The sequence below is a fragment of the Diadema antillarum genome, unplaced genomic scaffold (assembly GCF_040938485.1).
Source record: "Diadema antillarum isolate AM-2024a unplaced genomic scaffold, OU_Dant_1.0 seq00001658_RagTag, whole genome shotgun sequence".
In the NCBI taxonomy this organism is placed as follows: domain Eukaryota; kingdom Metazoa; phylum Echinodermata; class Echinoidea; order Diadematoida; family Diadematidae; genus Diadema; species Diadema antillarum.
In genome coordinates, this window is record NW_027272358.1 from 255718 (window position 1) to 277895 (window position 22178).

A 22178-nucleotide genomic window follows, 5' to 3' on the forward strand; every position below is an offset into this window, starting at 1 on the left:
TGGATTGTTCGAGAATACATGAACCAATTACTGATCTCACTCCATTCACAAATTGTATTCAACTTGAACATGGAGTGTTCTTACATCTTAAGCGAAGAGAAGAGTGGAGTTGAAGTACTCGGTTCATTGACCATCATATCGATCATTCAGTCATACGACCACTCGGGAGCAATTTCAAACTTTCGATTTAAGAATTTCCATCTTCAATTCAGTTCTTGAGGTGCAGATAACACATAGTTTGTTCATCTTCTGTGTATAGAAAAGACTCGTTCAGCTTCCTCGACGCTGAAGTTTTCTACTTGACATTAGACCTATATGACATGTATATTGCCATTTATGCCTTGCCCATCTCACTTTCATCTTCATTATTGATGGTTGCAGTGCTTTGACAAAGTAAACCGTGCTGAAAAAAAGAACAAACAGCAACAACAACAAAACATAATTGTTTGGAACCGTTTGCCGCGCGATAAAGTTGAGCCGTCTGGAAGACTGGAATCGAATAAACACACATAATGTGAATATATATATATATATATATATATATATATATATATAATTATCGATATGTTTCGTAGCCATTGTACATATAGCGTTGAAAAAAATCATCAACAACAAAGACAACGATATTATGCTTGTTTGATATTATGATCCACGTGCTTGCAATAGCTCGGACGAAGTGGCTCGAGGCTTTAAATTTCGTGCAAATACTATCAGTGCAGGACAGATGGTATACCTGACAGGATAAAATCATTAAAAAATCATAGCTTTCAATGTGTTTATGAATAAGATTAGCAGCCAACCTTTCACACCTGCCAGACAGTCCCTAATCTTGTCTGTAGAGGGCTCACATTGACATAACACAAGTCACACTTCACAGTAACTGTTCTTGCCAAAATGTAATTCTTAAAGTAGGCCTACAGTATTTTGGATGTGCCTCGAAATCAATTTCATGTTTTTTTGTTTTTTTTTAATTAGAGGTACACTTTAACACGTTCATGCAAGGCCTACTTATAGTACATTGTATATTATAGACTGCGACCATATGCTGAAGGTTGTGTTCTTATAGCTGTCAAATGATTTATTTGTTTCTTTATGTGTTATGGGAAGCTACAGGGTCACTTTGATTCAAGTGTCAAATCTAGAAGACGAATAGTCATTATACGGATCAAGATCATCCTACAAGTTAATTTCTTATAACATGTCCTTGTATCTATACATAAATCATCAGGTGTAATTCAAGATGGAATTTACATCCTCATAGATAATGTACACTTCTTATCACTTCTAATAAGTGGAAATTGCATATAAATTGGCATCGGAGTCAATTAATATGTGCATGTGTGAGAGAGTTACAGGTGTATAACCACTTCCCTTTTAAAGGGGAATTTACCAAGCATAATGGATTTATATGTGTAGAAATATCAGTAGAATGGTATCAATAAAGTTTGAGGAATAGGACAATCCAATACAAATTTCGGGGTGATGAAATTTCCGCATGTATCTTGCTGGTCTTTTCTCGCTTTGTGTGATATGCACGCTTTCACACATGATAAGATTTTTTTTTCTTTCCTTTGATGTAGGCCTATAATGCTAGATTTATTCCTTCATGATCCATCCTTGAGATCTTCATTGAGTATGGTTAAAGGGGGATTTATCCCCATAGTTATTATAATAACAACTATATTTGAATTCGCAATGAATGCAAAAAATAACATTAGTATTACATATAACAAGCAAACAATGCTATGATTTTTTTTACTTGGTTGAATATTGCATGAGCCAACATCGCATAAAAAGGAGGCTACAACACTCGTGATGTCCGCGTTCCGTGCATGCTCTTATTCACCTTATTATGCGGCGATACAGAAAAATTACAGGTAGGAGAAAATCAGACGAAAAGCGACGTTGTTACAATAAACCAAGTGACCATAATGAATATATACAGCTAGGTTCAAGAGCTGGAGTTCCAACAGGCAGTTTATATTCAAAACAGCTGTCAATTTTCTTGGGTATCATATATACACTACAGAATTCCACGGATAATAGCCTTTGATGATTGCGGTTTGAGGATGATGTCGCCATCTTTGTAAGCAATTTGAGGATTCATTATGACCTCTAACAATGTCGGGTGGGCCTATACATTTTGTTTGCCTTTAGATTAAACGACATAAATACCACTTAATGATACAACATTAAAACAAAAGTCAATCCCGTCGAGAGATATGTGCAAAAGTACAAATTAGAACTATATATGGGCCTATGTTATGAAAGTGTTTGCAAGTGACCCTTCTGGAAAGCCGACATAAATTTGATTTGATTTTATTTCTGCATTCCTTTTCATACAAGAAAGCCAATTGAACAAAGTGAGGGGTAATTATATAAACATTCCAGCTAATTCCGACAAATTAAACTGATATGATAATATATTCTTCAAGTACAAGTAGGCCTATACAGGTCTTTATATTATTAGTGTCAGATTTGTGTTCTGATCTCGGGTCACCATTTCTTTTTCTTTCACTTTGTGGCCAAAATGGAGTGTTATGTCTCCGCTTATTTCAGGCCACCAAAATTTCAGATCCGGGCCACCGGAGAAAAAGTTAGTGTTGAGCCCTGCATTTTGTATTGCCCCTCATCTTTTCCTAGTATAGGGATGGCACCGAAAGTAAATCAATCATCAAAATACCTCCTTTTACTAGATAGTAGCTTGTCGCTACGCAATATGGGACATGGATCATTATTATCTTCCTGTCCGGGTGAGACAGATCCAGTTTGGCACGTTATGTCAAATATTTTTGAGTGCCGTGTTATCAAACATGGGTTCATCTCTCGATCATGAACTTCTTCAATACGATACACATCCCCAGTGAGGACCAGGGATTGCTGTTGTGTTCCCCCTCCCCCTTCCCCCCCCCCCCCCCCCCAACCCCGAGTTGCACCCGGAAGTAATCACTGCACTGATTGCATTGCTGCTTCATGGCTATGCCACAGAACTCTTACACTGTGGGCTATATGCTAGCTCTAGCTCTCGATCCTCAAACATGCCATATACAGTAGGCCATCCGTATTGTGAAACCGTACGTTGATTGTTATTGCGCGGACAGCTGACAAGCTCTTCCAGTGAGCTGACAGAGGGATTTGACATGCAAGCCGTTGCTGTAGACCTCGTTAATTAGTTGAACTGAAGCTTCAGGTAATACACAATCGTATCATGTCTAGACTAGACAGAAAGATCCGTCTGTCCGGAGGACTCTTTTACATTTTGCCATTAACGCTGTCCTCCGTAGACAATACGGAGGGGATCCGTGAAGCCAGACGCAGTCTCCGCGCAACATTCCCCGACGGACAGATACAGACCGATCTTTCGGTCAAGTCTAGACCTGAGCTGTATGTTTTGGTTTGTTTAGCATGGCTGTTGTGTTTAGTGTTGGCTGTATGTAGCTGTATGCCTATTTGAGTGTTTTGTACTGCTGGTTAGTGGTGGTAACGACACGTAACGTTAGTCGTTATGTACGTGTGACCCACACGTACTATACAGAGCGTATCAAAAAAAAGGTAGTCCAACTTTGGAGGGCTGCCATTTCTTAATTGTCAGTTATGAAGAGCACAATGTTAGTTATCGGGAAAGAAGAACTCTTCCTGTTTCCATTGATACCTAATTATGTTGACAATTGTCATGCATGACTGAGCACATGGACTTTAAAGACAACAATGACAAATTGCACTTTTTCCAAGTTGGCGTGTTAATGAAGGAACAATGCATGTCTGACTGCTGCATGGATGAGATCTGTCAATGAAAGTGGTCAAATCATCAGGCCAGCCTGCACGACTGCAGATTCGTGTTTTAGGGTTTCTTCTAACGTTTTATGGTTCATAATCATCAACATGGCCACACTGTCGATATTTTTTCCTTCCCTTTATGGCGAAACATTACCCATTTTACTCTCTTCATATTCAAGACATGGTTAGCCACTGGGTTGAATTTGAACAGAGAAAAATGGATTGTGTGGGTTGGCCTCTGTGGGAGCGACCAAGTAATTGGACAAAAGGCCATGTTAAAGGTTATGGACCATAAAATGTTAGGAGAAAACATAAACACAAACCCTAAACACAAAACCTTAACACAAACCTGCATTTGTGCAGGCTGGCCTACTTGGCAACTTTCATTGACAGATCTCATCCATGCAGTGAGACATGCATTGTTCCTTCACATTAACACGCACACTTGGAAAAAGTGCAATTTGTCATTGTTGTCTTTAAAGTCCATGTGCTCAGTCATGCATGACAATTGTCAATATAATTAGGTATCAACTGAAAGAGGAAGAGTTCCCCTTTCCTTACAACCAACATTGTGCTCTTCATAGCTGACAATTAAGAAATGATAGCTATCCAAAGTTGGATTACCTTTTTTTTGATACGCTCTGTAGTACTAACGGTTATACCGATATTACTGCTATTGGCATTACGTTACTGGCCCGGCCCGACCAGACCAGACGCCGCTGTCTACAGCGATGACAGGGCTGTGTATCACTCACTATACATCATGACTCAATAGTATAAAATCTAGTTAGTAAAGTACGGGCATGTACACTGGTAATTTACAGATAGATTGTGGGTAACGTTCTATACACAGCCCAGTGGCTGTAAATTGTGGGTAGCTACTGTAGACACCTTGAAAGGGGACAACTTTGCACAACAGGGAATGACACTAGAACCAGACAAGGAATTGCCTTTCGAACACTTTTAATTCGGTCTTCGGTACCGAAACGTCAACGTAAGTCCTCCGTGGACAGTCGCCATCTTTCGTTGTTTTTTTCGCCCTCTCTCGGCGTATCTGTTACAACCGTTTACACATTACAATGTTCCCTTACAACCTAACTCAGTATTTTACACTGTCTAGCTATCTCTATGTGATATTATGATGTTTATTGTTTTGACTCTTGCACAGCGCTGTCATAAAAGCATGCACCGCCGCCAGTAGCCCGACCAGACGCTGTTAGTATGCGGTCACTACTTACAGCAACTGGGCTGTGTATAGTTACGCCACCGGTAGCCGGGCCCTGGGGCGCTCCTTTAATGTAGGAGAGTTGATCGTGTCACCGGACGCTTTTTTTTTCTTGGCTCTGAAATTTCGGCCAAAAATGCCACAAATTATTGACAAAGTCCTGAAAATTACAAATGCGGCAAAATTATGAAAATTTTTCACTCTGATTTTTGGAAAATAGACTTCAAATATACCCCTCTCCAAAAAGTTGTCTTTTTGCGGTCCTACTAATTGACGCAAACTAATGCAAGCTAATGCAAATTGAGTTTGTATTAGTTTGCGTCAGTTTGCATTAGTTTGCATTAGTTTGCATTAGTTTGTATTAGTTTGCATTAGTTTGCGTCAATTAGTAGGACATGCGGGTCCTACTAATTGACGCAAACTAATGCAAACTGATACAAACTAATGCAAACTGACGCAAACTAATACAAACTCAATGCAAACTCAATGCAAATGGTTTGTATTAGTTTGCATTAATTAATATTTTGCATTAGTTTGCATTGATTAGTAGTTTGCATTGAGTTTGCATTGAGTTTGTATTAGTTTGCGTTCGTTTGCATTAGTTTGTATTAGTTTGCATTAGTTTGCATTAGTTTGTGTCAATTAATAGGACCGTTGCATGGTGTAAAATCGCATTATAATTCTGGACACGATTTTTGCAATGGGATAATCGACGTCTGTCGCACCTTGTCCTTGCACCAGAATCACATTTCATCCCATAAATCACCGTACACATTCTTACTGAGCGAACGACAAAGAGAAAATCGCGCAAATGAGGCTCAAATTTCATATTTTACGGTAAAATGTCTATCTTGAACATTACAACAGTTCACGTGATAAAACCTTATGAAAAATCGACAATCGAATTTTACGTGCTTTGTCTATGGGAGCGCGGGTGACGAGTTGCGGGCCTTGTGGACCCCTTCCTTAGCGCACAACTTTCCGCATCGTTCGCATTCGAGGACGATAGCTGCAAATTTTCGATATCAATCAGTGAACTTGTGGTTCTATTGGAATCTTCAGCATTTTTCCTGTATGTGAGTGGGATTTTATAGAATTTCAGTGATGAAATGTGATTTAAACATGCATAGATATTAACTATGACGAGGTGCGGGTCACCCAACTATAAATCTGAGGTAAAATGTGAATTTCTTCGTGTTTTTACATGTGCGTGTCCGGAATTATCATGCTGTCCAGTAATACCATACCTGTATAACACAGTTATAGCATTAGGGCTGGTCGCAGTTACAGGTACTGTAAAAGTGGATATTTTCGCGCGACTAATTTTTCGCGCTTGGCCGTGTAAAAAGACTTTCGCATGTTTTTAATTCCGCGGAATCAAGACATCAAGTACTGGAACATATGGCACACAAAAATATTCGCGTGCTTTTATTTTCGCGCTAGCTTCAGGTCGCACGAAATGCAAAAATTTCCACTTTTACAGTATTTCGCGATAATGCCAAACTTTCTTCAACTTGATGCTTCGAAGATGCCATGGGCTGGCCTAGCCCGACCAGAGCACGGCATCCCCATGCGCCAGCAGCGACAGGGCTGTGTACTGTATAAGATTTAGTTAGGCTGGCCGTAATAGCACGTTGATTGACATTCAGATGGTCACAGCTGCCTGCTGTGAATTATGATATGCTGGGATTGCAATGAAGAGATCAATATTATGAATTGTTACCTATGTAACAATTATCATTATTAAATTTATCATTATTTGTTTCTTGAACAGGTAACAAACTAGACTGCTGCATTGTAAGTAGGAACAACATCATCCCACAAAATGTCTTCCACAACTACAACCACTCCTGGCTCAGATGCATTTGTTGACTCCTTGCTGTCAATGGTCAATCATGAGGATCTTTTGGCAATCCTGAGTGCACAGTCCCAGATGCTGGTACGCTTTGAAAAGACAAATGAAATGCTCTCCAACTTCAACCGCTTGAGTGCCAAGCGCTACGAAAAGACTGTGGAGCAGTTCAAGGAGCACACTGATACTTTACTAAAAATGAAGAAAGACTTGGACTCGGTTTTTCGTAGGATAAGGTGGGTAGAGAAAAGTGTTCAATAGCGTTTGCTAACTTTACTGTGTGTTGTAATCATAATTTACATTATTTCATACACTGTAGGTGAAAGATTTTATCAAAGATACTGATTGTGCTATAGACTAGTATAATCCTATCTTAAAAATTCAACTGGGCTGAAGGGTCAAGGAAGCTGTTACAACTTGCTAATCATACAGGGTCTCTTACTGCATGTATGTGTAATATCTAGCTGAGTGTTGCTGTGGCAGACTGTCTGCATTTATGTAAGACTTATTTTTACTAAGCCAAAGCAGAGTCCATGTGTATGATAAAAGCCTAACCATATACTATAGGTTTTCCCGGTCAATTTCACACTTTTGTCATTCAAGTTCCTATTCCGAGCATTCGATTTCACGCATTCCACGCTCACAGCACTGAATCAGCAATCAAATTCAAAATCCGGTCATTTGAATTCACTATCCGAGCATTCAAATTCACTGTCGGAGCATTTGAATTCACTATCGGAGCATTCAAATTCACTATCGGAACATTCAATTTCACTATCGGAGCATTCATATTTAAGAGAGGAGCACGCATTTCATCAATGAGCAGTCAAATTCATGTCAAGCTGGCGACGGAATCTCGTCGGTCATTCAAATTCGTGAATAGGCAACCATGTTCCAAATAACTGCATTCAATTTAAAAGGAGTCCTGAATTTAGTTAGTTTGGGGTCGTGTATGCATGTGTTTCTCATTTGGCTTTGAATATATTGGGATTTATGATGATTATTCATTTTGCAGTAGAGGTCCACCTGTTCATTGACAATTTTGAACTCGCGCTTATAGTAGCAAATAGGAATATACAGGCACATGTCCCTCGGATTGGACATAAAATGGAGGTCCCACGTGTAAGAGAGTCACAGCTCATGCACGTAAAAGATCCCACTTCATTCATTCATCGCAAAGAGCAGAACATCAAACTGGACTCCATATTATGGAAGACCAGCTTTTGCAGCTGAATATGGGTTATCCAGCCATCTTCTTTGATGGAAAATGAAACAAACAAACAAAAATTAGGCACTGTATAGGCCTATGGAGACGAGCATAATACGGAGGGTTGGTTGACACTTTCGAGGAAAAACAAAAAAACAATTTCGACTATATTGAAACTGATACTTTAACATTTTATACGTGTTGTTTGTTGTGTATTGCTGTCTGATTGATTTACTTTTGCGGGACTATGTGAGATCATTGTGTGTCAGTTTGTCTTTAAATGTATTGTTGAATTGTCATCATCATGATTATGTGGTTGGTGATGGGGCGTTGTCATCATGCAGTATCACCAAGAAATATGATTACTAGTCGTTGTGTTGCTTGGATGCACTGCTGATTGGACATTGCAATTTGAAATTTATTGAGATGAAAAACAAAGATATACATGAACAGAGAACAATGTAGAACCTGTAAACAACCATAATTACACTATATGCAAGCCTTTATTGGTTGTGTTGGCCCTTTTCCCTTTCTTAAAAGTCTACTCCATTTTCCTCGTTAAATTGATTGCACGAAGTAGGAACTTGATCGCCTAAAGATGAATTTGAACGCTCCAAACAAGCTCATTGGGACTATCCCGTGACTATCGCATGAATTTGAATGCACGAGTAGGAAAGTCGGTGCTCGCATTTTGAAATTGAATGCCCAATCGTGAATTTGATTTCACAAAAACGAAATAGAGCGCCCATAAATGAAATTGATCTCTAGGATTCTGAATTTGAATGCCCGAATATTTTCTCGTGCGTACGCTGCGTGAATTTGAATGCACATTAATGAATTTGAGTGACATAAGTATGAAATTGACCGGGAAAACCTATATTATGTTTGAAGAAACACTTTGACAGACGTAAAGTGAATACTATTGTGAGAATCACTTAGAAGTTGATGGGAAGTTGACCAGGAACAAGTTGAGGTAGCACTTGACATGGCCTATCTGTTTGAATTCTATCACTGTGTTCATTTGAGTGTAGTTCAGTGTAGTTTGATAAGGTGACTTCTCACTGTCAGCATCATAAAATGCAATGAACCGCTGATTTCTTTCCATTGCAGGGGATTGAAGAGAAAACTGGCCACTGATTACCCTCAAGCATTTGTTGGTAGGTATTTTTATTTTTATTTTTTTTATGCCTCCGCCACGAAGTGGTGCCGGAGGCATTATGTTTTCAGGTTGTCCGTCCGTCCGTACGTACGTCCGTACGTCCGTACGTCTGTCCGCTTTCGTTTACGCAATAACTTGAGTAATATTGACTTGAATTCTACCAAACTTGGTCCAAGTATAAAGTATGATGGGGCAATTAGTTGATTAGATTTTGGGTGAAATCCGCCAAAGGTCAAAGGTCAAAGGTCAAGGTCAAATCATGAAATTGTATCTGTTTACGCGATAACTCAAGACTGGATCGAGCAAATTTCACCAAACTTTGTCAGAGGATGATGTATGATGGGACAATTACTTGATTAGTTTTTTAGTGAAATCGGACTGAGGTCAAAGGTCAAAGATCAAGGTCAAATCCTGAAATTTATCTGTTTACGTGATAACTCAAAACTGGATGAAGCAGCTTTCACCAAACTTGGTCCAAGGATGAGGTATGATGGCACAATTAGTTGAGTAGATTTTAGTGACATTGGCAAGAGGTCAAAGGTCAAAAGGTCAAGGTCAAATGCTAAAAATGTTGCTATTTCCCCAATATCTATGCAATGCCCTAAGGTATTTTCTTGAAACTTGGTGCAGACATGTACTACTGCATATAGATTCTCCAGAGAGAGTTTCATGTCATAAGGTCAAAGGTCAAAAGGTCAAAGGTTAGGTGAAAATGTTGTAATATCACTTTTCTCACAAATGGTTCAATGTATCTTCATAGAACTTGGTACATACACATGTACTGACTGGCAGAGATTATCTAGAGAATTTAGGGGTCGTAGGTCAATAGTCATGGGGTCAAAGGTCAAGGTCAACTCCTCAATATTTTACTGTTTCCCTCATACACTAATATATGAAATGCTTGCATTATTAGTTTTCAAACTTAATATATACATGCATTACCTAATGGAGATTCTCCAGGAAATTTCCAGCCAGAATGTCAAAGGTCAGAGGTTAAGGGTCAAAGGCCAGGTTTCCATGCGTCCCCCCCCCCCCAAAAAAAAAAAAAAAAAAAAATCTATTTTGTACTGTAATTAACTCTTTCTTCATACCTTGGAAATTACTCAATGCATAAACTTATAAAAGGGTCTGTCAGAATTCAAGTAAAAATTCTCAATTCCCCAAATATGTGCACCTGCACTCTTCGACAATTATAGCAAACCCAGTTCGAGGAAAGTGAATATTCAAGTCATTTCTGACAAACCTGTCATATCAATATTTTGCCAGTTATGTGAAACTGTCATGGATCACATATGTGAAGACATTGTACTATACGTCTATTGGGAGAATCATGCATTATGGCGGAGGCATCAGTCGCCATAGCGACATTTCTAGTTATTTATTTATTCATTTTTTTTGGATGCATGATCAGGGCTCGACACTAACATTTTTCTCTGATGGCCTGTTTAGGCCACCAAAATCTTTGCATTTGAAATTTCAGTGGCCCAAGAACAGAAATGTAATGGTTCAAAATAAAAGGAGTATGAAAATTCAATTTTAACTTTAGATGCCCTATCAGGCCACCAAAAGATAGCCTTTTTTGGGGGAAATTTGGAGGCCCCACATCAACTTTTAGTGGCCCCGGTCCACTGCTAATGTCAAGCCCCAATGATGAAACTCTGTACAAACAATACTCCTTTCTTTACATCAGTTTGTGACTATGGAAAGCGTGTATTTTTGATTAGATATTTAATTTTATTATTCATTGAGTTTTATTGCCCTTTCCAAGCTTTTGTGTTTTAAGAAGTTTAGGGACCTCTGTGAATCATTTGACTTGGGTAGATTTTCGACTTGTAGGGTTCAATTCAGGTGAGGTAGACTGTATAGAAAAATGTAGCCTCTAGCATGCGGAATGGGTAGTTTATGACTCCCAGTATATAAGTAATCTAGTCCCATGTGCCCTAGATGATGTATTACATTGTTTTCTTAGCCAGCCAAACATATTTAGAAATGTTCTATCTGTGTTCATTTACATGTATGAGAAAAAAAGAGATTGTCACTGAGGAGAGACAACAACTTATTGGATATTATGATACACTATATGGTAGAACCATTAAGCATCACAGTGTATTTTTGCCTGTGAACATTTTCAATGAAGTCAAAGACAGTGGGTGATTTCAAGTTTGGTGCTAGTGCTAGTGCTAGTGCTAGTGCTAGCCGCCAAATAACAGCGTTAAATCGAGCTCCCAACACCGACGGTCAGATTAATGAGGCGATACCGATCAAAATTATCGATCACCAGCATTAGGTGTTGGAATCACAGCACCGCGAGCTCCACGGGAATAGCGCGACGAAAAAAGTGATGGCGCGTGATTACAGTCAAATATTAAAAGATGTAGACAAAATTGCTTAGTTTTAGAGACATAGTGAGGAAGACAGATTAAAATGCCACAAATTTCATCCACTCCCAAAAATACAACTATCTTAATTTTGCTCCCAGGCTCGGATTTATAAAGCCATGTGGAGAGTGTTCGTGTACGTTACGTGGGCGACCACTGCATTAGCATAGACTTTGCACGTAAAATGTGCATCTATTATGGACGTGAATATGAGTCTCGCACGGCAACGCTAACACCAGCACCGAACTTGAAATGAAGAAAATGATAATCCCTAGGGGCTAGTGTTAGTCAATGGCGAAAAAGCACGTAAATCGCTAACACAGTCGGCGGAGCTCGGTTCAGCAGACGACATTCAACACTGAGCCCAGCACCAGCAACCAGAAATACGTCATAATTTTGAGGTCAACCCCCAACACTGACATGATTTCAAGTTCGGTTTTATCGCCGGTGCTAGTGCTGAGATAGCACTAGCACTAGCACTAGCACTAGCACTAGCACCGAACTTGAAATCACCCAGTGGGTTCAGTAGCTCAGATAGACAGCCTTTAATGCGTGACTCCCACAATATATAGATCAATAATTGTCACTGACTTTTTTTCTGATTATCATACAGCTGCTCTAGAGGATATAGTTCCACCAGATCTTGATGAAGAAGAAGAAGATGTTGATTTCAAGGGGCATCACCAACGCTTGCCTACACATCAGTGGAAGGAGAATCCACCCCAAGGTCCTTCTGTCGGCTCCTTGCCACCTCATCATTCTCACTCCTTGGGCACACATAGCGGGGTCAAAGCTACAGAACCTGTCACGAAAGAGTCTGCTGACTCACAAAATGCTTCTTCACAAAGTGATGCTACTAACAGATGACAATCAGCTGCTGGAGTATAGCCCCGTATCATGTCATATTTAGGGACAAATACAAGATGCTAAAATATTGTGTGAGAAGAGTCAATATTTTATGTGTAGTATCAAATGTCTGTATATGTGTCTTGCAGGAGCCTTATACCGTACTTCTGATCTTTACTTTCAGATTGTAGAACATTCAAAGGCCAGGCACTATTTAAAAAAAAAAGAAAAAAAAACCCCAGCAACATGTGACTTGTTGTGTCATACTACTTGCCATGCATACAATACAGGAAATTGCTGTTACAAGGTAAGGTGCTGAAAATTATAAAACAAAAATAAGGAGACTTGGTGTAAATGCATATTCCAGAGAAACTTGCCATATTACTGTATTTGATAATAACATAGTGTCAATCACATAACAAGGCTGCAGCAAGCAGCAGAGCAATGGACTTCTGATTTTTAATGCAGGTTGTAATAATAGTAACAACAACAACTCATTTACCCAGGGTAGCCTTTTCAGTGTTGTCCCTGCCCTACCAGAGGACCCTTATTGCAGTAGTCAGTTTCTCACAGTAGGCATTTGTGTATACTGAAAAGACCATGCATATGGTCCTACATTGTAAAAGCACTCTTCTTAATGCAGACCTATAAGTCTAACGCTTACGGCACAAGTCTCACTCCCCAGCAACCCATTTAACGCTCACCTGCCCAACTGTCATTTTCTCATGCCTGCCAGAAAGAAAATTATGCTACCAGTAGACATCTAGATCAATAATAAACGTTGGATGAGAAGCCCCTTTATATGCTGAACTGAGTAAAAGCTAAACCTTTTCTTTATTCTTTTTGTTAGCTAGAGGATACCTACATGGCCGTATTTGATAGCCATTTTCCTTTCTAGATAAATAATCCAGAGGTCTCTAAAATGAAATCCTGCCATCTACTAATACTGAGTCATATCAGTCATACATGCATTCTGTATAGACTCATTCACCCTTTAGCAAAATTTGGGTAGAAAATGCTCAAAATGATGTCTCGCAGGACCATCTTCTATAACGAATAGATGAGAATTCTGCAAGTAAAATTGTATTACAAGTGTGCACCAATGTGTGTGTGTGGGGAGGGGGCCTTCTTTTGCTTTGCTAAATTGCAGTTTCTCACTCCCACTTACAGTAGTTGAAAAATTGGCATCTCTGTTAATAGTGGTACAGTGGACTCACGTTATAACAAAGTCCTCGGGACTGACTTTTTCTCTTTTGTTATATCGAAATTTCATAACCGAACATAATACAGTGCACTCCCGTTATAACGAAATGCTCGGGACCGGCAGTTTTCTTTTGTTATAACGAAATTTCGTTATAACCGAACAAATACAATATATAACGAAAACAAGGAACCACTGTATTATATCATATTATGTTTGCTGAATACTCATCATACACTGGGAAGCTATGTGAAATGTGATGGGATAACTGTATTACAATAATAAACGCAAGTTCCCCTCAGAAACTGTGCGTGACACAAGGAGCGAACACACGGTGGTGTGAAGCATTCACCTATGCAGAGACGCTATAAATGCTTGTTCTGCTACGTATTTTTGAAAGCATTTCGCATTTCGTTATAACGGAGCACATTTCTTTTGTTTTTCTTTGTCTGTGGCGCTCGGAAAAGACTTCGTTATAACGGAAATTTCGCTATAACCGTGTTCGTTATGAGCGAATTTTGTACCATAGACTTTAATGGTGATAATTTTGGGACCAGAAGATTTACTTCGTTATAACGAAATTTCGTTATAACCGTGTTCGTTGTAACGGGAGTGCACTGTATAAACAATGAAAAACAGAGTGGATGATGTTGGGGCCTGAATTTTTACTTTGTTGTAACCGGAATTTTGTTGTAACCGTGTTCGTTTTAATTGGAGTGCACTGTACATGTACATGTCAATTTATGCCTGCACATATTTCCATTAAAGTGAAAGGCTACTTGCCTTACATCAAGTTATTGATTGCCAAATTTTGGATAAGGTGTAAGTGCATGAAGTTCATATGTATGTGTTTTGTAGTGGTGTTGGAGGGGCAATATCTATCAAGTAATGTAAGGTGTGCTGCTTTGCCCACTGTATCAAATTCAGCAGTCAGGAATTGCTCTTTATGGGGAATAGAGTGATCGGTGATCAATGTGAGAAAGTCTCACTAGTGTTGCACTTGGCTATCACATAATGATGTACAAATGTACCAGGTATATGGTGAACCCAACACTGTAGTCATGGGGTTTTATTTTACAGAGTTAACATGTTTTTTGCATGGGGATGCAGCTTTTGTGCAATCTCTATGAATGATGCCTGCTATCATAATTTATTGTAATAAACACTTGCGCTTTTTAGTAAAGGTTTATGTACTTCCCTACCCCTTTCCCCTTTATTCTGATACTATCTTTTTATAGTACAGGCCCAAGAATCAACTATAAGGAAAATGTGGTGGTTCAGACAGCCTCACCCAAATTGGATTCCCCAGTCCCCTTTTTCATACGACTACAAACACTTCTGGCATAAAAGTGTCGTCATTGTCAGGTATTTAAACACTTGTCCATGAAAACATTTGAGATACAGCCATCTCTGTCAGCCTCCAATTTCATAGAATTCAAGAATTTTTCAGTTTTATCATATTGGTGAACATGAATATGCCATAAAATGTGAAGTAGTGAGGCAAACACATAAATTGCTCATAAAATATATATATATATATATGATTTACATAATTATACAAGCGATATATTTCACGAGTGTGATATTGTGCGGATCAAGACTTGGACATATTCATAAGTACATGTAGTTGAATAGGACAAATTCATAAGTACATGTAGTTGAATTGAGATTCCATGATAGAATAAGAAATAAACATCCCTTTTCAAAAAGAAACATGCTTAGTGCTGTCCCACCTTACGTAAGACATAGGCCTACAGCATGTACACGTACTGTACGTGTTTCAGGAGACAATGCTATTGTGACTTACCTTTGTGAATACATGTATTAGTTGACTCACAAAATTTGTGAAAAATATAAACACTGCTATTAAAGTATGAAGCTTGTGCAGTATATTCATATACTAGTACATCATACACTGTATTGTTATAGTGTCTCTGTTGCCCTCTCTGTATGGAAGGAATTGATGTGATTTCTCAATATCATTTTATTGTCACAAGCTTTCAGCTGTTTTGGCCTTTGCCAAAAACATTTGAAAAGTATTCTTGTCTTGTCTGTGTAGTGTGGGTAACAGGTCTTTCTTTTTTGTGGAGTGCTGAATGAAGTTATTTAGTGGAGTGCTTGCTAACTTATTGTGTTAATCTATCATGAGCATTTGCAGGAGAATGCAGAAGAATGAATGCATACACAACCAGAAGTGTACGTAATACCTTGGGAATAAAAAAAAAGAAAAATCAACACATGTCTCTGGGGAAGTACGGGAGCTTCGGCACCAAATTACTAAAAAGGAGTACAATGTATCAAGCTTGCCAAATGCTAGAAACTTTGGACAAATCAGCCATCGTCAAGCATACATAACTACGCCTGTACATTAAACACAGAATCAAGTTTGAAGAGAGCATTTTTGCTACATCTATAGAAACACTGACACACTTGACAAGTTTGTGAAACTATTGATATCCATAAACATGACACCGTACCATATGACAGCCAGATACACATCAATGGCATCTGGAAACGTTCAGATAGGAGTATTATGCATATGGCCACACTCTCCTCAGCCACCCACTCTCAAGTCATCACCATGTCCGTAATTGGAACACATTCTCTCGAGGATGGAGAGCATAGACCACCCAAAACCTTCAGGGAAACTCCTCTCATCCATTGTACATACAGTGTCCTCTTGTTATAACGAAGACGTTTAAGAAAATTCCGGTCACAACTAGATAAAAATTCAGGTCGCAAAGCTATAGGCTCTATGTTTTTTATTGTTTATTCGTTCAGTGACAAACAAAATTTCAATATAACAAAAGAAAACTGCCAGTCCCGAGGACTTCGTTCTAGATTCCACTGTATAAGGATACTCTCTCTCTCTTTTTCTTTCTCCCCCTTTCATTTCAAACAAGTTCCCCACAAAATAATGTCAACGAACAATTACCCCTCTTTCCACTCATATACTGTACGAGCTAAAATTTTCGCGATGGTTTTATTTTGGCGAATTTCGCGAATCGCCTTAGAACCACGAAAATAACAACACGCAAAAATAACAACACGCGAAAACAACGCAGGGAAATGAAAATCAAGCCAAGTCATGTGCTGCAGGATCGCGCCATAGCCTTCAACTTGTCGACTGTGCACACACGTCACACAGTACAGCTAGCTATAGCTGTTTAAAGTGAGTTCAGTCTACTCTTGCAGCTGCATTCTTGGTGTTCACCTGTCGATGTCCGGCACGAATTTCGAAAGTCCATGTAAAGTATTTTTTTGATATTTGTTTTATTTTCAAATTGAGAAAGTACTAGTACTTACATGTGTAAGGTACTTTTAGTTTAGACAACTATAGTTTTTTCGTGAGAGTTCCAGTAAGTTCAGTTAGACCCTCGCAACCGCGAAATTATCAACACGCGGAAATGTCCTCCAAGTCGCAATTCACGAAAATATCTGTACGCGAAAATTTCAGCTCGTACAGTACAGTACGTATTCTCTTTCATGTCAAGAACAGTCTGTAGAAAAAACTACACTGTACAGTACGAGCATGCAGGTACATGAGCCAATACACTCAAACTTTCATACTCACAAACACTATGGAAAGTTGCAGTACATGTTATATTCTCATTCTGTAGTACAGTGTAATCTTCTCATCCAGTGACGGCAGCACTGTTGTGTTCTGCAAATATTGCTGCATTCACTCAATAAACACACACAGTATATCAAGGTGAACTTGGCCTTAAAGTTTAACTTGATGCAAAACCCATTTACTATGGTACATAAAGTCTATGTCTATCATAGCCAGTTTCCACCCAACTATAGTTTTTTGACGACTTTCCCACCACACCTATTTGTCGGGTCTCAGTGACATGTTAGTCTCGGCCTGTACTAGTCTGGCTAAATCTGTACAGCTATTATGAATAAGCATACATTATATGGCATAAATGCATATTTTACACAGACACATCATAAATGAAAGCATATCATAACAGTTCACTTTATAAGTAATTGGACATTACCATTTATTATATCATAAACAATATCTATATACAATTGTACTATGATGTTACATAACATCTTATACAGTACAGCCTGTATCTGCACACACACAACAATGTGTACAATGGCATTATATTATCATGGTGTGTGAATGAGTCCACTCAACAAAATTGCCACGACTGTGTACAGAAAGGTCACTGTTCTGAAACAGCTGCCTACATATTTTTTCTGGATTGGCCTTTCTATCTGATTTTACCTCGATATATATTCTTATGTGCATGTGTATTGTTCAGAAGAGAGTAGGGGAGAGATGGGCCTAGAGAGGGTAGGAGGCAAAGAGGAGGTACATACTTGAACAAGATAGGAAAACCAACAAACTTTACTGACAAAAAATGTATATACAGTAATTTATATGTATATAATATATACAGTATACTGTACATGCTGTTATTTTCGCGAATTTCGCGAATCACGGCTGGACCGCTAATTTGACAACACGTGAAAATGTCGCCGTACTCTAGACTAATAGTGCACTTACGATAGCCTGGGTGTCACATTGCGAAAACAACATCTCACAAAAATGTCTGTGACCTCCTCATTCGCGAAGATATCTGTACGCGAAAATAACAGCTTATACAGTACAGCTGTATATATACTGTATATGTATGTATATACATATATATACACATTGTATATATACAAGTGTGACCATAAATGAAAATGGAACCACTTCGGCAGAACTTCTATCATACACATACAGTCTACCTGTTTCCAATGCATAATTGAGGCTTCAACTTGCTTCATCAGGTCATAATATTTGGGTCAAGAAACTTGCTGTCCCTTCTTTATGTCTCAAGACGATGACTAGATCCAGACCAATGTAATCACAGATTTTCATTTTCATAACCATAATGGCCATTTACAACAAATGGCAAATGGAAGAGTGCTACTTTGCAGTTGAAATATGCCGTTCAGCAGCGAAACATGGTTTGTGGGACTACAAAATATGGCATCACTGTCTTAGATGTCTATCATTAGGCATGCAAGGTGGCAATTTTCTTGTCTTTCTCTACTCACATGACCATGACCAGTGACCATGGCGAGATTTGCATGGGTCAATACATAGGTATGGGCCACCAGTTAAAGTGCAAATTTACCCCATGTTTAAACTGCTTCAATGTAAAGAATTACCACAGACTTCCATACAAATCCTCACAAACTTTCCATTTTTCAATGAAATCAAAAAGCCCTGCTTAAATTGGAGAAAAAAAAAGAGACTCCTAAATCCTCCTCTTATTATTTAAACAGAGGACATTATATGTGACCTAGCATCACAAAACCACCAAAAAGTCACCAGACATGCATTTTTGCTTGAGGATAGATTCTGACAGAGCACTCTATGCTTTAAAATGACGTATAACTCGATACAAATAGACTTTCCCAACCTATTATAATAATGGGGGAAAAGTTCACATTCTTAAACAGTGTTTACTGAGAAAATAGGCTTTGGAGTTGAGGGTCTATTAAAGTGCTTAAAGGACAAGTCCACCTTTATATACATGTGGATTGAGTGAATACAGCAATATTAGTAGAACACATCAGTGAAAGTTTGGGGAAAATCAGACAATCCGTTCAAAAGTTATGAATTTTTAAAGTATCTGCGTAGTCACTGCTGGATGAGAATACTACTACAGTGTATGATGTCATATGCGTACAACCATATAAAGAAAATAAAAAGAGAATTTCACAAAACTTTACTTTTTGAATAAAGTGCACATTTCTTCGACTTGTTACTGACATATGTTAAAGGTAATATCATTCCCCCTGCCTTCTGAAAGAGAGAAGTCAAGTGTTCTTTTGTTATGCGAGAAAAGTGAAAATACGTTGAATTTTCTTTATCCTTTCTTTATATCATTGTACTCATGTGACATCACAAGCTATAGTAGTCTTCTCATCCAGCCTTGAGTGAGCAGAAACTTAAAAAATTCATAACTTTGGAACGGATTGTCCGATTTTCCTCAAACTCTCAATGATGTGCTCTACTAATATTGCTGCATTCACTCAACCCACATGTCTATGAAGGTGAACTTGTCCTTTAATCTCACTCCCTGCCATGCTCTGTGCAATGAATGTGACAAAAAACAGGATGTAAAACTCTATAGAGCATCCACAATGAAGGGATTATCAGATTAAGCTGAAAATTCCACACTTATTAAGCACATTTCATTCATGACTGCTACCAACGTTAACCCGTTGAGGATGGACTGATTGTGCTTTAACATGCATTTCCCATAGACACCTGCCGGAGTATTCTCGGAACTCGTCTTCAACTTGTTATAGGCAGTAGTGCAATCCTTACACGTTATCAGAGTTGAAAGTGAGGAGTGTGTAAAATGGGTTTTCAAGAAATGAAAAGGGGCCTCTAAGCAGTACCTTATCACAGTATTCTTTACAAAGAGGTGTCAAGAAACACTGCAAAAACACAATTTCCCATTCACTTTATCATCCCAAATTTTGACTCGTGTAGAAGAACTGCTCTTTCAGAAAATTAAAAAAAAACTGAATATTGAATAGATTGACCCATTTAAGTCCTCACATAAAACCAAAGAGCATGATTTGTTGCTTATGTGATGTACGGTCACATATATTGACAGATAAATCAACACGCGTACAATTTGAAATTGTGTTTCTTCACCCTCACTTTGTGACTACATTGGAATACTGTTAAAGCATCTTCATTCATCAAAATCAGATATCAAGTTTTAAACAATGATGGTCTTTAGTTTACCATGTGTACACTTAAAGACGCGTAGACCCGGTTCAGAGGACTCGTGGAATGGGTCTAAACGTAAGTGCTAAAGAGGAGTCCTTGAGTAGGTGTCTGTAGGAAACCTGTGCCGTCCTTCTGCGTACACACTTGACTAAACCACTGGGTCTATGTGCCTTTAAGTCATCTCAAGAATTCTCCAAGCATGCTGGGTTAATTTTTCTTGTAATGAAATGATATTGTTTGTTTGTTCATTTCCATCTGAGAAGATGGCTGGATAGCCCATATTCAGCTATGCTAAGCTGGGCCCTGTTGCATAAATAACCTGAGAAAAACTCGGGTTAGAGGCGGGTGCCTAACTGAGTTTCATGGTTAGTCAATTTCTCTGGTTAAAAAAACTAAGGTTACAGTATATCGGCTTTCTTTTATTCAAATAAACTTGGATGAGGATAAAATGCGGAAGTGCTAGTGATTTTCTCAGTTTTACGCTCCGCGCGCAGCTAGCGATCACCGCTACGCGCTGTCTAAATGTACAATGTACTGCATGCTAGCTGTCGCTGCCACACAAACATGTAGTACGAGTAGCGGTATGTCTGCTAGCGAGCCTGCTACAAGCTTCCCGATAGCCAGCTGGTTCTAAATAACTTTTCGGAAATAAGTTATGAGTTGTAGGGATTTATCTGTGATTCTGGTGCAATACGGCATTATGGAAGCTGAGATATCGACATGGATACGAAAGTGCAAACGCCCCACACATCTACAGGCACAGTAAGTACCTGTATGTAGATCTAACTCAACTGTTAGTTACTGTTGATACGGCTACATCTAACCCTGGGGCGCTCCTTCACACAAATATACTGTAACGATAGCTTCGTTCGGGCTGGTCGCAGTTTGTAGGCCTACCTAACGGTTACATCTAGTTAGTCTATGTTACAGCTACTTGCAGTAGGTCTACCTCTAATACTATTGAATCTACCTCTTTGGTGCTACCTTCATTCACGTATCTAAGACTCTAGAAGTCAGGCCTTCTAGAATTTAGAACTAGATTGTTCTAGAGTCTAACGTTAGATCTAGTTCTAGTAATACGGGTATACGTCTAAATAGTAAAAGTGTCTAATTCAGAGTAACGTTAGATTCTAACTAACGAACCTAGCTGGATCTAACGTTAGATCGATTAGTACATTGATAAATGTGATACTATAGATAGAACTAATTTATAATTAGAGAACTAGATATAACTAACTGTTAGGCCTAGATCTAGTAGAGTCTACTAGCTGTTCTACTGCGTTTCCGACTCCTGCACCGAAATCTTCCCAGAAATGAATGAACAAACAGTGCGTAGCAGTTCTCCTAGTCCAATTTCTAGCTGAATTGTTTCCAGAATGGCAGCCTTAGTAGCTCTAAGTGGGGCTAACCAGAGAAATTTAGATTTAACCTTTGGTCAGAGAGCTAAGGTTAAATAACCCGAGTTTCTTGAACATTAACCTGAGAAAAAACTATGGTTAAGCTTTTTGCAATAGAAAAACTCTGGTTAAAAATTCTTCACCAGAGTATCTGGATTTAACCATGAAAAAAACTCTGGTTAAAGGGGACCTCCGGATGATTTTCACACTTTTACATTTGAACAACTATAAATTAGTCAAACTGAGTACAGAGTTTCCAAATTTATAGTGATTGGGATAAGGAATGAGAATGTTTTCAAAATTTATTACAAATTGCAATGAACAAGGATGATGACATGACAGCCTCACCATAAGAATGCATGAGTTGGGGCTCAAGGGA

General features: G+C 38.7%; 1 protein-coding gene across 1 annotated transcript; it reads left to right on the forward strand.

Moving 5' to 3' along the window:
* The first annotated feature begins 3082 nt into the window (after positions 1 to 3082).
* LOC139711414 (kxDL motif-containing protein 1-like) lies at positions 3083 to 12777 on the forward strand. The gene is made up of 4 exons (XM_071623297.1): positions 3083 to 3190; positions 6777 to 7090; positions 9172 to 9218; positions 12212 to 12777. Exons 2-4 carry the CDS (start codon positions 6828 to 6830, stop codon positions 12463 to 12465), a joined length of 564 nt encoding a protein of 187 aa, XP_071479398.1. The 5' UTR covers positions 3083 to 3190; positions 6777 to 6827; the 3' UTR covers positions 12466 to 12777.
* The last annotated feature ends 9401 nt before the right edge of the window (positions 12778 to 22178 follow it).